Source organism: Pleuronectes platessa, chromosome 1, assembly GCF_947347685.1.
Source record: "Pleuronectes platessa chromosome 1, fPlePla1.1, whole genome shotgun sequence".
Classification (NCBI taxonomy): domain Eukaryota; kingdom Metazoa; phylum Chordata; class Actinopteri; order Pleuronectiformes; family Pleuronectidae; genus Pleuronectes; species Pleuronectes platessa.
The window spans coordinates 21,519,367-21,533,565 of record NC_070626.1 but is presented as its reverse complement, the minus strand read 5'-3'; the positions used below and the strand labels follow the sequence as shown (position 1 = coordinate 21,533,565).

At 42.0% G+C, this 14,199-nt stretch overlaps 1 protein-coding gene across 1 annotated transcript in view; it reads right to left on the bottom strand.

Moving 5' to 3' along the window:
- fam189a1 (family with sequence similarity 189 member A1) overlaps positions 1-14,199 on the bottom strand; it is a 78,603-nt gene that overhangs the window by 2,231 nt on the left and 62,173 nt on the right. The window contains exons 4-9 of the mRNA XM_053428493.1: positions 12,834-12,965; positions 5,888-5,995; positions 3,915-4,075; positions 2,169-2,304; positions 916-994; positions 44-823 (exon numbers count right to left, since the gene is read on the bottom strand). Coding sequence (XP_053284468.1) covers positions 44-823; positions 916-994; positions 2,169-2,304; positions 3,915-4,075; positions 5,888-5,995; positions 12,834-12,965 — 1,396 coding nt within the window. The remainder of the gene's footprint in view (positions 1-43; positions 824-915; positions 995-2,168; positions 2,305-3,914; positions 4,076-5,887; positions 5,996-12,833; positions 12,966-14,199) is intronic.

Below are 14,199 nucleotides of genomic sequence, written 5' to 3'. Positions count from 1 at the left end.
AAAGCTTTAGTATAAACTTGTGAGACATCCTTGCCAAACTTACTTCCTGTTGCAGAGGAGCAGGAGATAGGGTCACTGGTGGAGCGGACAATGCGGGCCAGCTTGCGGTACCTCCTGGCTGCTCGCACCCGAGGCCTCTCTGAGGGCGAGTAGCCACTTTGAGCTGAGGTAGAGGGGGGTTGTGATGCCGAAGAGGGAGACCATACACTGAAACACAGCCTGGGGCCGCGTGGTCTGTTCGGAGGGGAAGGGGAGGAAGAAAGAGCCAAAGGGCTGATGGCTGAAGTTCCACCAGAGGAGGCCACTGAGGTGGGGGAACAAGGCTGAGGTGGTTGGGGGATAGCAACAGGGAGCATGAGCTTCCTGCTCATCATTCGTGCTTTAATGAGGGAGTGTGTTGGTGGTTTAGGCGGCTCCTCCGGTAAATGTTTGGCTGAGGCGAGCTCGTCACATATGTGCAGTCTGGCACTGTGTTCCTCACAGGGATGTGGGTTGTCTGTAGAGTCCTCCTGGTCCAGATTGCTAAAGTTCTCTGAAGACCAGTCTGGAGAGCGTTCCAGAGACTCCTGGGTCTGTGAAGACTCACTGTATCCGGTGTCACAGGGGCGAACATCCATGTTCGGCAGGCCACGGTGGCAACGGGACGGGTCCCGTGTACAGAGTTCCAGGCTGGTGCAGCTGCCGTCAGTGGGGGCAGTGTGGGGCGTGCCGTAAGGAGAGGAGTCAGAGCCCTGGACCTCCAGGGAGCACAAGTCCTCTGAGGAGCAGGTCTGGTCCTGATCAGCCACCTCTGACACCATCAGGGATGCACTGTCCACTGAGGCTGAAAACAGGGAGGAAAAGGCAGGATTATCACATCTACTGTTTTTAACAAAAACATTGGACAATCTCCTGTAATGTTCCCAGCGTCTTTACCCTGAGTGCTGAGACCTGCTGTGGTGTTTCTCTCACACAAACTGGACCCAGTGGCCTGTTGCTCGATGCTGGTTGTGACCTGTAAAGACAAAGAAATAAACACTGTTCAAGTAAAATGATTTTGAGTGGAAAAAGAAGATGAAGGAGAGAGAGAGTTCAGCTCCTATTGGATATTTTATTGCATAATACAGAATGCACAAAAAAATCTTCAATACCGCCTTTTGGTCTGTAGAGGGCTCAGTAAGACCACAACACTGAAACAGGATGTCAGGTGTATCAAGGGAGAAAACTACACCATCAGCTTAAACAAGAATCTTTAATTAGCTTCAATGATGTCCCCTTCAAGGTGCCGTATATTACTCGTATGTGTTCATGTAATTTGGTTTTCCAGATCATTCATTGTCTTCAGCCTAAAATCATCAGCTCTCCTCTGCCTTCTCACAGAATCAATCAATCGATCACTGCCTTCTTCCACTGATTATTTACAGCATCTGTTTATCTGCAGAAGGTAAGAAAATATCCCCTCGGCTGATTCCTGAAGGACACGGTTCAAAGTGAATGTGAATTCAACGAGGGATTTATCACTTGTAATGGAAAAAAAAGGGATTAGAAGACTGAGCAGTATATGGAAATAATAGAGGCTAGAGGGAGACTTGTTTTTTTTACATTAGGCACATGTTTTTAATTGTGTACAATAAAATGCAGTGAAGCCTGAAAACAAGCTCTAACCATTTTTGAAAGACCATATGAACATTCTCAGTTATCTCAGACTTTTAGATCCTATATTGGTAATGCAATTTTTACCCACCAGTAAAATCTTTAAATAAAATACAAATAAAAAACAACAAATTATTTCCAGCTCTTTAGAAATTACCATCTCATTTACATGAGTTGCTCAAATTCATTTTTATACTCCGACCTATTGTCTATAATAACGTATTTTTCACATTTCAGACTTTCATGAATCTTGGGCTTAACCTTGAAATCCACATCTCTGAAGACAATCTCATTAAAATGTACATAATTTACTGAATATCTCCTTATACAAATTGAAAAGTTATTTAAAAAAGTCACTATTTAAAGCACGTTTAAAGATAATACCTATTTTCAAGCAGATATTCATTGCTCCTACTCCCATAAAAATATAAGTATGAAATATAAGTATGGTATTATATGTGCTGCCCTGCACTCAGTTGCCTACATACAATTCTTGTAGTCTGTTTTAAGGACAAACTAGTCTTTTTTGATCTCACCTGGCTGGCAGGGGTCTGCCCCACCACAGACTCATATGGAGGCGGCAGGTCCGTTGGGTACAGGGTCCCTGGGCTGTTGATGGGAACCCCGTAGATGGCACTGAAGGGAGAGTGGGGGAAGTCCAGGTGGAGCCCTCTGCCAGGGACACAAACAGAGAGTTTTAACTTAATAAACAAAACAAAAAAAACACCTAGACTAGCTTAGCTTGAACAAAAAACATAGTTTGAGAAACTGTAACAGCAAGACTGAATATAAATCTTTTCTGAGTCTAAACGCAGTCCCTGGTCGATTGAAACCATTAAGAAAGAAAGGATGAAAAATATCCTTTTGCTGCCGCCGCTCCAGTCCGGATGATTTAAACCGGTTCTCTATTATTCTGTGTGCAGCACCACTGTCTCATATGGTGCCAATTAAGAACACGCAGCCATGCTCGCAGTAATATCTTTTAATTACAACCCCATTCTCCTCCAATGTGCCAGAGCATGAAATACAACCTGAGAGTTTCCACCAATCATCTGAGGCATGATGATGTCATGACACATCCCTGGCCCCGGGGTAGAGACACCATAAATGCTTCCTCTGACTTGTTTATATTCAGGGCATAATTGACAAACAGATGTGGCTTCTTGCCAAATGCCAGCATCAGCAGCACTCTCTCTGGCAAGACTGAGAAAATGGAGAGCGTGATGAAGGAGGGGGTCAACCGATCTTCCACAACAGCTGAGAATCACCTCGATGATGATGATGATGTCGCAGCTGCTTAATGGAGGGAAAAGCTCAGAGCTGGCTGCGGAGGATAATACCACATGCGACGCAGTCAGATAGTGAACAGACGCATGCCACCGCTGCATTATATGATGGATTTGGATTTGTCTCTGGAAGCAAATGTTGGTTTTGGCATCTGTATATTCACCTTCTCACAGGAAATCACAGGGTAGTTACTCCTCATTAACTAAATAGGTAAGAACTGAACACATAATGGAACGTACCAGCAAGAACAGGTTATAGACTTCCTCTTTTCAGCTCCTCTGAAACAAATCCTTCTGTTTCCTTTCCTTGGTGTTTTCTCCTGAGAGCTTCCACCTCCAGTGCCTGACCTAACAGCCCCATGATCAATTTTCTTTAATAACTTTGCTCCTTTCTCACTTTATGACCATTTTTATTTCACAGTCCACTACTTGATTCATTACAGGTGTCTGTGGCGAGGGCGGGGAAGGAGCTGCAAGGAAATGTTATAGGTTCCAAAAAATTAATCCTGAAGAGTCCTAAATCGGTGTTATCGTGGCACTGGGCCATGAACGACTGATCGCTCACAGAAACCAGCAGAATTCTAGTTTCAAAACACATCACAAAGTTTGATATAAGCAGAGCCAGGCAGGGTTCTTCGTTAATTTCCCTAAATGTATTTAATAAAAACTAGTCCTTTATCGCTGCCATGATTAGTAACATAAAAACAATTAGACCCTGTAATCTTTGCTTCACAACAAAGACAGTAATTTTTGGATTGCTAGAATCAGCGACTGACTCAACAAGGCATTTATAACGTTTTAAAAGGGGTTCTGAAGTAGACCTCTGTGTACAATTACACAGTTTTCTAACAGTTGCACTATGCTCACTAGGAGGTTCGCAAATTACATTTTTGTATTGTGTATTCTCTATAAATATCTCATAGGCCACATTGGTACCTGAGTTCGGGGAGCACTGAGAAAAGATGGGATGCTGATGAGAAATATTTTGCATCTCACCTCTGTCCATCCATGGAGGGGGTGCAGGTATATTCCGGGGGGTAGTAAGGTGGAGGAGGTATGGGAGGGATAAACTCATCAAAGTCCAGAGTTTGGTGGAGGATGGTTCCGTGGGGGGTCATGCAGTCGGCATTTAGGGCTCGCGCTCTGTGCGGCATAAACTGAAACACAGCATGAAGAGAACCATTATCAAAGCCTGTTGTTTATCCATTTAGACCTAATGTTGTTAATTATAATGACTGAGCATATGTGTTATTTGTTACAGCGCCTCCCTGCTGTCAGTGCAAGCAGTTACACATAATCACACCTCTGCTGTTGGTGCCTTGCTCAGAGGCAACTCATCTGCAGATTTCTGAGAAACTGCATATTCATTCTCCTCTCTCAGACCTTTGCAAGTGGGACAACTTTCCAGACAAAGAACAGCCTGCCCTTCTAATCTCCAGGCTGCCACTGCTGATATTGACTTGGCTAAATTTACGGAGCTAAATAAAAGGTGAACACCTCACGTGGTCAATGGGACTGTTGGAGATAAGACACAAGGCTTTTGTCCTTTGCCTCACTGTGGATCAATATTAGGATGCCACCTTGTTCAGCTGCCTCAGATTACATTTTCTGTTGTGTATGTCTGCTCCTGATTTTATAAATACTGTAACGGATACTGTCTTTGTTCAATTTTGCGTAGATCAGCGGTAAATAATGTGAGTAAAAATGTGTCCTTCTAATTCATTGAGCTTTGGAAAGGATCTGCAGAATTATCACCAAAATGTATTTATATCTATGAGTCTGCAGCATGAGGCAGCTCTGACAATGATCTGTCAACATCTCAGATAATCTATGCTGAGCACTGAAGCAGAGGCTGCTGCAAATCGAGGCCTTTTGTCAAGATGAGAATATTTTTCTAATTTCCTTTTTTAATTGCTGTGTAATTTAAAAAGCTTGTGATGAATTCATCTCTGCCTTTTAATGACTGTTTGCCTATTCTTGAACAGGAATACATTTTGTGTTAAAGAGCTCTAACGCACAATGGGCTTCATTCACAGACTGTTCTTAAGAATACATTTCTTCTTGTGTAAGAACAGAATCTACGCTCACTGAAGAGCACTCTTACGCACACTTGACAACTGAAATGCTTGAGTAAAATAATCAGTTATAGGGGGTATTGCTGTTAATTCTACAGTTGTATCATATGATTTAAATAACCATAATATTTTATCATTTCATCAAAAGACTGACACGTTTCAGTGCAAAAAATATTGTTTTAAACAATAGGAAATGTTGAAGAGGAAAATAATTAGTGACAAAAATAGTTGCCCATCTTTAGGTGTTACACACTGGTGTGTATTAAATGTGTCACATGATCCATAGTTTTCCTGCTACATGTTTTAGTTAAAATGTTTTATCACAGTGCAGCCTGTTAATTCAGAAAACTAAGTATATATCTGTTGTGAGACAAGAGATGGCTCAGGAGATGGAACCACATTCCTCCAGCCAAGACCCATCACATCCACAAAATTTACAGCATAGTAGATTTAATGTGAAAAACATTTTGAGAAGCTTTGCCATCATGTTGACGTGTTGCTCTACATTTCTAGTTGTTATTGTGTTTAGAGGCATGCTGGTGAAAAACACAGAGGCAGCTGGCAGTGCTTATTTCCCTCGTCACTAACAACATTTAGCTGTTGGTGGCTGGTTGATTGTTGCACATACATAATGACAGAAGAGGTTCACACTGAGGATGATGTAAGCTGTTTTCTTCCATTCCAACATATTATATGTTAGAAGCAGGAGAACTAATAGGGAAGTCCATTTGACCTTGTATTTACATGGTATTAACCGAGCAGGTTACATACAATGTAAAAAAAAAAGGTAACCTTATTCTCTACCTCTTCATCGTCCCTGAGCTGCATGTGTTTACCAAACCATCAGGGTGGTCACTGAAAGTTTTGTGTTGCTGTCCCCTCCATCACACTCACCATCTGCAGCACATCAGTCGAGACCATCTGCATACAGCACATGGCCGTGGCTAGAGCACACACAATGGTGGAGATGACGTTGAGGGCACACACGCTGAACAGCAGCTCCTAAAGTAGAGCAGGGAGAGGAGGGGGAGGCTGTTAGAGAGCGACCGGTGTCAATAGTTAGCGAATGGATGGACGGGGAAGGTGAGAGAGGAAGAGAAGACAGTTAACATTATGAACCTATTAAATATGAGGGATAATAGAACAAAGAGAGATGAATGTGCAATACAGTAGAAGGAAAAATCACAGAGAGGATTGAAGCTGACACAAACGGCACCGGCGTCATTAAGGTAGCCAAGTTTAGAAAAGCTCAGCACAGCGGCACTGCAGTGAGAGAACACTTCTACTGATATCAGCTTTACTAACCCAGAACAGAAAAAAGTCTAATCTTCATGATTGACATATTTACAATAAATTTCCAAAGGTCTGAAACTGGAAAAAAAAAGGAAAAGAAATACCATGTCTTTGTATATTACAGCTTAACAAACAAATTCAATTACAGTGAAAAAATAAACCTCTTAAGTATCCAAGGTTAAGCATGAGCACACACACATTCACACTGTGGTAATGCAGCAAACAGCAAGGGGACAAACCAGTATTGAATCTGTCAGCAAAAATAAGTGTGCACGGAGGTGAAATACTAAGCCCAGCACCCTGAATCAGAGGAAAGACTTATGACTGCAGCCCCACAAGGATGCTCTTTGTGCCGTTTGAATAAAAGGTGGAAATTTGTCCTTAAATGGCTCAATTTGTAAAACACATCCGAACAAACAAACCTATAAGAACCGTATTGTATGAATTAAGTTCCAGAAGACAAACGACAGCACCATTTTGTCTGGAATTTGGCTCCGGGAATAGAAACTGTCTTGCACACAGATTGAGGAGAGGATGATAGCAGCTTGTATTGCTGCCTTAAAGGGAGAGAAGCAAATGATCGCATACGTGTGTGTATCAAATAGTTGGAGGTGATCTTGAGTCGTCTTGGATGATTGAATTCAATAACAAACTAGAGTGACACTCTCAAGAGCACACATAGTAGAATAGTTTATTATAGCATCATATCTCTGCCAAGATCCAACAGTCTCCTTAAATTCAATCAAGCTGCATCAAATTTCACACTCTCATGAATATCCGTCCCCTAAACATACCAGATTTTTTTCATCAAGATCCATGAATAATTCTCACACATCGACATGGAAACTGATTGAGTAGTTTTTGCATCATCCTGCTTACAATCAAACAAGCAAACTCCTCAGTGGAGGTAGATATATATGTTATTGTTCTTTTACGTTCACAGGGTTCATCTGTCATATTAAATTCCCTCATACAGACACCATGATGATATTATTACCAGTACTATTGTTATCAAACAGTATAAGCCTGTTAAAAAGATATGAGAGAGCAGGGACGGGGGTGACTGTGTGGCAGAGACTTTGTGATATTTTAATTTTAAAAGGCGAAAGTAAATAAAAAACAGCACAGACATCCTCCATCTATGTTCACAAGCTGAGTGCACAAAATGAGCATTCATTAGAAACACGGGCGGCCCCTGAATATCTGTGAATGTGAATCTTACAATATCTTTTGTGGACAAAGGTTTCTGAATGAAGCTCCCTCATAAAGTGTTTTCCAGTCCATCACACAGATGAATCACTAGATTCAAGAGGTACATAATTACCAGTGACGTTAAAAACCCACGCGTTTTGGGCTTCTGATAATCTGCAGTGATGACAGATGTCTGCCCCCTGCTGTGATCTGTAAAGGGTAGTGGTTTGTTTTGAGGGGTGCAGGTACCCTGACTTGCCACAGGAGGTTCCAAATAGATCCACTGATTCCCTTTACCTAAATGAAGTTGCCTTGGTTCATTTTTCAAACAAGTTAGAGATAATAGCAACTAGCTGCCAAAGATTGAGTCTGTGAGCAGGAAGTTGAAGCAGAGATGATGCCAGTTGGAACCAGTGAGTTTCAAGTCATGCAGCGCCAACTATACTATGCATCTAACTCGTGTTTGTCTTGGAAACTAATGTTTTTGGAACATGGTTTGTTTTTGGACGACTTGAGGATGATCTACTAATCACAACCAGTCTGTAAATAAATAGTAATTTGTAAACTGCCTGCATGTACACAGTGTTTTTACACAGATATAAAGACTACTCAAAGTGCTCTAAACTTTTAAATTAACCCATTCACACACTTGCACACACACACAAATACACACACACACACACACACACAAATACACACACACACACACACACACACACACACACAGGTGTGGCTCAGGAGAAAGACAGGGTTGTCACAGAGTGGTGGTTCAATCCATGGGCAAGATATAGCCCCACCTGAAGGATGAGTTTTGAGTTTGTGAATGGTGTGTGATAGAAACAGAGCGCTGTATGAATGGGAATGGTTGAATGGAACTTATTTACTAGAGCACTTTGAGTGATCGATTAATATGCTATAAATACACTCCATTTACCATCACACACTGCCTGGACAGCTTTCAGGGACTATTTGGGGATCAGCGGCTTGCCGAAGAACACATCAGCCAGCAGGGATCGAACCACCAACCTTCTGGTAAGTGGATGACTCACTGTAGATCATGAGCCACAATCGCCCATTTTAAGTGTGTGAGACGTGCACCTATTCACACACACATTCAACAAGCTCCTATCTCTACTACTCCTTAAGCCCATTCACACACAACAGCAAAATAGAAGTGGTTGTCACGGTCACTACGGCAATTTCAGCTACTATTGTGTGTTTTTTGCCCCTTGTGTCTCATTACTTCCCCTGTCTGTCTACCATTGTGTGTGTGTGTGTGTGTGGGGGTTTGTGTGTGTGTGTGTGTGTGTGTTTATGACCCTCCCCCTCCAGCTGCCTGATTGCCAATCTGTCTGTACACCTGCCATCCATCAACCCATCAGCCCAGCAGTACATCCACCCTCACGTCTTCATCCACTCTTTTACTCAATTCTCCACCTGCCTTGCTCATTCAGTCGTCTCCACCAGCCTCCCAAGCTTCAATCCCCTGCTTCACCTCCACCCACCATTCTCCCCAACCAGCTCACCTTCCAAAGGCCTTCTCACCTCCACCGACCTCTCACTTCTCCAGATCGCCTTCTGCATCTGTCGGCTCCGCTGCCTTCACCCCCCGCTCTGCTCCACCCTGCCACCTGCATCTGCCCTCTAAATTGCCTGCTGGAAAATTCACTTCCCCCATCCACCATCCATTCCTCCCAAAAAACGTAATTTATACTTCTGGATTCGGAAAGGAGATTTTGTAACTGCGTTTAGATTTACATGGTAAAAACATTTGACTAATGCTGTCATACTCAGAGGCTAGATTTTGTTTTACAATAAAACTTACGAGTTGTAATAAAGCGTTTATGCAAACAACCTACACTACATAATTAACCTTACAAATTAGAATTGCCTTTTTGACTGATTTTAATAAAAGAGTCATGGTGTTTAATAAAAGAAGTTGTGATGTTCAGTGTGATCAATTACCTAGTAACTAAGTCTCAAGTCTCTGTGTCTATGTTTATTTTACACCATAGTGACGTGAAAGGAAAACATTCTGACTGTAGGGAAATAAATAATGAAAAACTGTCAATATTATTGTCAAATATATGAGATTTATGGGAATAAAAACATGAAAATATGCTGTATGGGTAATTTGATCCATTTAAGATCGGTATTTAAGACAACCTGCTTCCTTATAATAAAACAGACTGCATAGTACTCCGGGGCCTTAAACAGAAAGCTTAACTGGTTTTAAACATCACTGATTCTGAACCGTGACGTTCTCTACCAGAAACAAACTACACACCTCCCACTCGTAGCTGCTCCCTCCCGCTTCCTCAAATCAAAGGGCAACACCTTGTTTTCTGCATTCACCATCGAGTTTCTGTTGATAGTCAGCGCAGGTCACAGCATTGACCTCTGCTTTCCTCAGCCTCCCCAAGCAACTCTTCACAGTGTTTGACAGAAAAGCCAGGACTTCCCCCAGGAAGCCCTACTACAGTCTGAGGGAGGGCGTTCTCTCTCTTCTATAGATTTTCTATCACCCAGTGGCAGGATACAGAAGATGCTGTACGTGGTACCAATATTTAGTTTATTTCACCGAACGTAACTACACTGTAAATAAATGGAATGTAAAAATATGTTTGAGGTGTGGTAGAAACCAGTGATGTCTTCTTTGTAGAACAGCATCTTAGACATCTACAGAACTGTTTATAAAAAAACACAACATGACAAAAAGTGTCATGCCCCTTGGTGGCTGAGTGCAGTGTAGGTCATAAACCCTGCCTCCTGCATGTTAGTGGATGAAATTGTACTTCAAATATTTTTTGATCAAAAATCGTATCCGTTAAATATGTTTTAATTCGTTTTTTAATGGATAAAACAGGGTGAAATATCATGATTTACAGCTGAGACAGCAGGACCTCCAGACTATTATGCAGGCTCCAAATGGCATCATCAGCGCAAGATGGGATATTCTGGCTTCATTTCTGGATAATGGGAGGAAGTGGAGACAAAGCGTCCATCTTTAAATAGAGTCTATCATGTCTGATGTGTTTGCATTTTAGAAAAATATAATATAATATTGTAAATAAACCAAACCAAAGAGGTCAGCAGTCTGTTTCTGATCAAAAAGTTGTTGCAGGAAGACAAACACAAGTTAACAGCTTGACTTTTTCTGTGACTTTGACTAATCTTTATTGATTAATGATGCACTCACTTAATGATCCATTCACTGAATTCAAATTCCAAATACAGTGCATGTGAGTTATCTGACTGAAAGACTATGTTCACTGCTAAATCTTTCTGCAACTTTTACTCGAAAGACTCTTCCCCGAGACAAAGCTCTACGATCACTATACAGAGCAGTAACCAAATGTGCAACTGTTTCCTTGTTGTGTGTTCTAATGGTTTATTTGGGTTAATGTATTTTTCCTCAACTCTTCTGTAGCAGCAAACCTGGAGATAAACTGCGTGAGTCTCGTAAAACAAGAAATATTTATGACGGCTTCATCTCAGCTAATTTTTGTTATGGTAATACATTTGCCTTGCAGATTTGAAACGGTGCATTTCTGTGATTTCCCTCGCGAGCACAATGTACATAATGACATAATAAATCCTGCAGGCAAATGTAATAACATCTCTACAGAAAACTGCTTAATATGCCCGCTCAACAGATATTTAACCTCTGGAAGATACCTTGCCCCGAGCCAATCAGTTACACAGCAAGGTTACACATCCGCCGCCCCCCAACAGGAAATCACAAATTATCTCAAAACTCCCTCCCAACTGATTATTTACAGCCCCAGGCAGCGTGTAACCAAGAGTAAAAGAACACGGAAATTAAATAAGCTGGCAAAGGGCGAATGACACATATCAGCAATGTGGAGAGGGCTGATTGCTTTTTTTAAGATTGCTTCATTTTGTTTGAGTAAACAAATGAAGGTCTATTGCTGAGGCTACCCGCTGTGAGAGTTCAGCTCTCCCCATATGCTCAGTATTTTCATCACAAAGGATATGGCAGCTGCATCATGAGGTTATTAGGATCAGCGGACGTCAAACTGAAATGACCAAGGGCTCTGGGGACACGGCCACTTCCTCTCAATCATAACTCAACACATCTGACTACCTTAGCACTTAATAAAGGTTTATAGCACCAATTCCCTCCTCTCTTTTAATGAACTATGATCACAATGACAAATGTGCTTGATCTTTCATCTTTTCATACGCATCCTTCATCCTAAGAAGTCTTTTATTTGGTTATCAATGTTTTATAATTAATCAGGGACATAAAATGAATGGATATGATTGTCGTTATCCACTAAAGGCCCCCGCAGCACATTCTGTATATCATTCCTGCAGACACTCGGAGTCAAGATAATGTACCAAGATCATGCACTTGCAAACTACAGCCACCCCAGGCTGGATACACAGTGCATACTAAGAGGTCTGACACTAGGGAAAAGACAAATGCTGTTGCTATTCTCAACTTCCTGCTCAATTAATCTGAGACTGAAGTCTTACATTGTATTTGTATTCCATGTCATTTCAGTTTCATGTGAAGCAATGGTAGTTGCGAGTTTTAGTACACTGCTATGTGTTAACCATCACTATAAACAGATAAATATCTCTTACTTGCAGTTATATGCCTCCACCCACCAGTCGGGTTGCAGTTTACAACCATTTTTGTCAATAGTATCAAAGACTATTTATCGATCAATCTAATGCAGTGGCCCCCACCGGACATGCATTCAAATTGCTTTAATGTGCACAGAGAGGGCAGGTGTAAATTTGAGGTCTGAACGTGTCGCGGTAACATGCACTGCAAAGGCTGTATGTACCGATGTTATGCCAAGGTTTGATTTAACTTTATGGATGTTTTAATGGTCCAGTTCGCTATGGATGTGCCGGCGGCCAGTCTGACTGAGAAAGAGAGCAACAGCGGGGCAAAGAGAGCTACACACGTTTCTTTGATAAAGCAACAGTACATGGGAGTTAGGGTCATAAACACGATTTGTGACTTCTAAGTGACCTTGACCTCAGATTAACCCTGTGAGCTTTTGAGTTTTTGAAGTTATGTCTCAGTCTGGTCAAACCCAATGGATTTCAAACTGTGAGTGTGAGATAACAAAAAAGAGACGGCACCACAACTTAGAGTAAATATGATGTAATGGTTTTTAGCGCAGATACCAGTGCAGACAGGTTAGATCCCTCAAAAATCCAACGTTTAGTTTGATTTGCTTAACATTTAAGAACCTGATTTGACGAATTAATCCAGTTTTCCTGGAGTCCAAACATAGTGTAACTTACACAGAACGTGTTTACGTGTGAAAACACTAAAACTCTGCAGTTCAGCACTATGTGGGCTCCCACCCACCTTGAGACGGAGGCGTATCGTGTTGCAGTCCCTCAGCGGATTCAGTTTCAGCATCTCGCCCAGGTTGTTGCAGCTCGAGCTCTGCTGCTGCAGCTCGCAGCAGACACACACTCCATCGCTGTCAAACTTGAGCTGGTGGGGAGGAGGGGGGAACACACATCCACACTCATGCATGCACGCCACGTACACAGCAACACACACACGCACACACACACACACACACACACACACACACAAACACACACACACACACAAACACACAAACACACACACACAGAGAGAGAGAGACACACACGCAGACACAGAAATATGCACACACAGATCAGACCTGAGCTTGTTTTTTCTTTAAACATAAAATGTATTTCCTGATAAAAACAATGAAATGATGTCGTTAAAAAGACTGAAGACATGAGAGCAATAGAATAATAATAGACTGTGAGTGAGAAAGGCAGCTGAGCAAATGTTCAGCAGGACAAAGACTGTGAGATGAGGAGCTACCGAGGGAAGCATCGAGGTAGAGCGTACCTCAGCTATGTGTCCCAGATCGAGAGAAAGCAGGACATGAACCCAACAAGTGTGGGTTAATTACATTGGGGAGAAGAGATGAGGAACATTAATATTTCAGTCACAACTGGGGGATGGTCTCAGGGGAGCCATATAAAGCGGAGAAGTTGCTCTGCTCGGCCTGGGTGAGGAGGGAAGCTGCTGCTAATGTGGAAGTGGCCAGGTTAGTGGGTTGGGTGCTGGATGAAACACGAGGGGCTTCTTCAGTCATGAAAAAGCTCAGGAGCTCCGGCAGAAATCCACTTAAACAATCAGCTTTACATCTCATCACAGAAATTTGCAGACCGAGCGTTCTGTACTCAACTTCCTCTTGAGCTGTGGTCGTAAAGCTCCCCAATACAAAGAGTGACGCAATTTTAAAAGCTCGCAGTCATGGATTTTCTTAGAAAGAATAAATTAAGTTAATGTTAAGGGCTAAGATGCTTCTTAACAGAGCTCCTAAGGGGAAAACTATTAAGAATAAGTAGCAGTAGTGAAGCAGAAGTGAAAATAGGTTTATCAAGTTATTTTAACCAACCTAATGCTTGTCGTTTTAAGTAAGTGATGTTGCACCTTTGTGTGAAGAATCCTTATTATGTGCTGTAAAACTGCCCTCCTGCTTTCAGACTGTAACACCTCACTGAGAATGACGCGTTAATCGGCTGGGCTGCATTCTTCAAATGCTTTTACACTTATCAACTAATTAAACTAAACATAGGTCGTGTGTCCAGTTGAAAGTCTGGACTGTGTAAAGTCTGTGTTTCAAACTAGAGACGTAGAGTTTGTAAAACTGTTCATTCACCGCCCTGATCTATCAAATGTT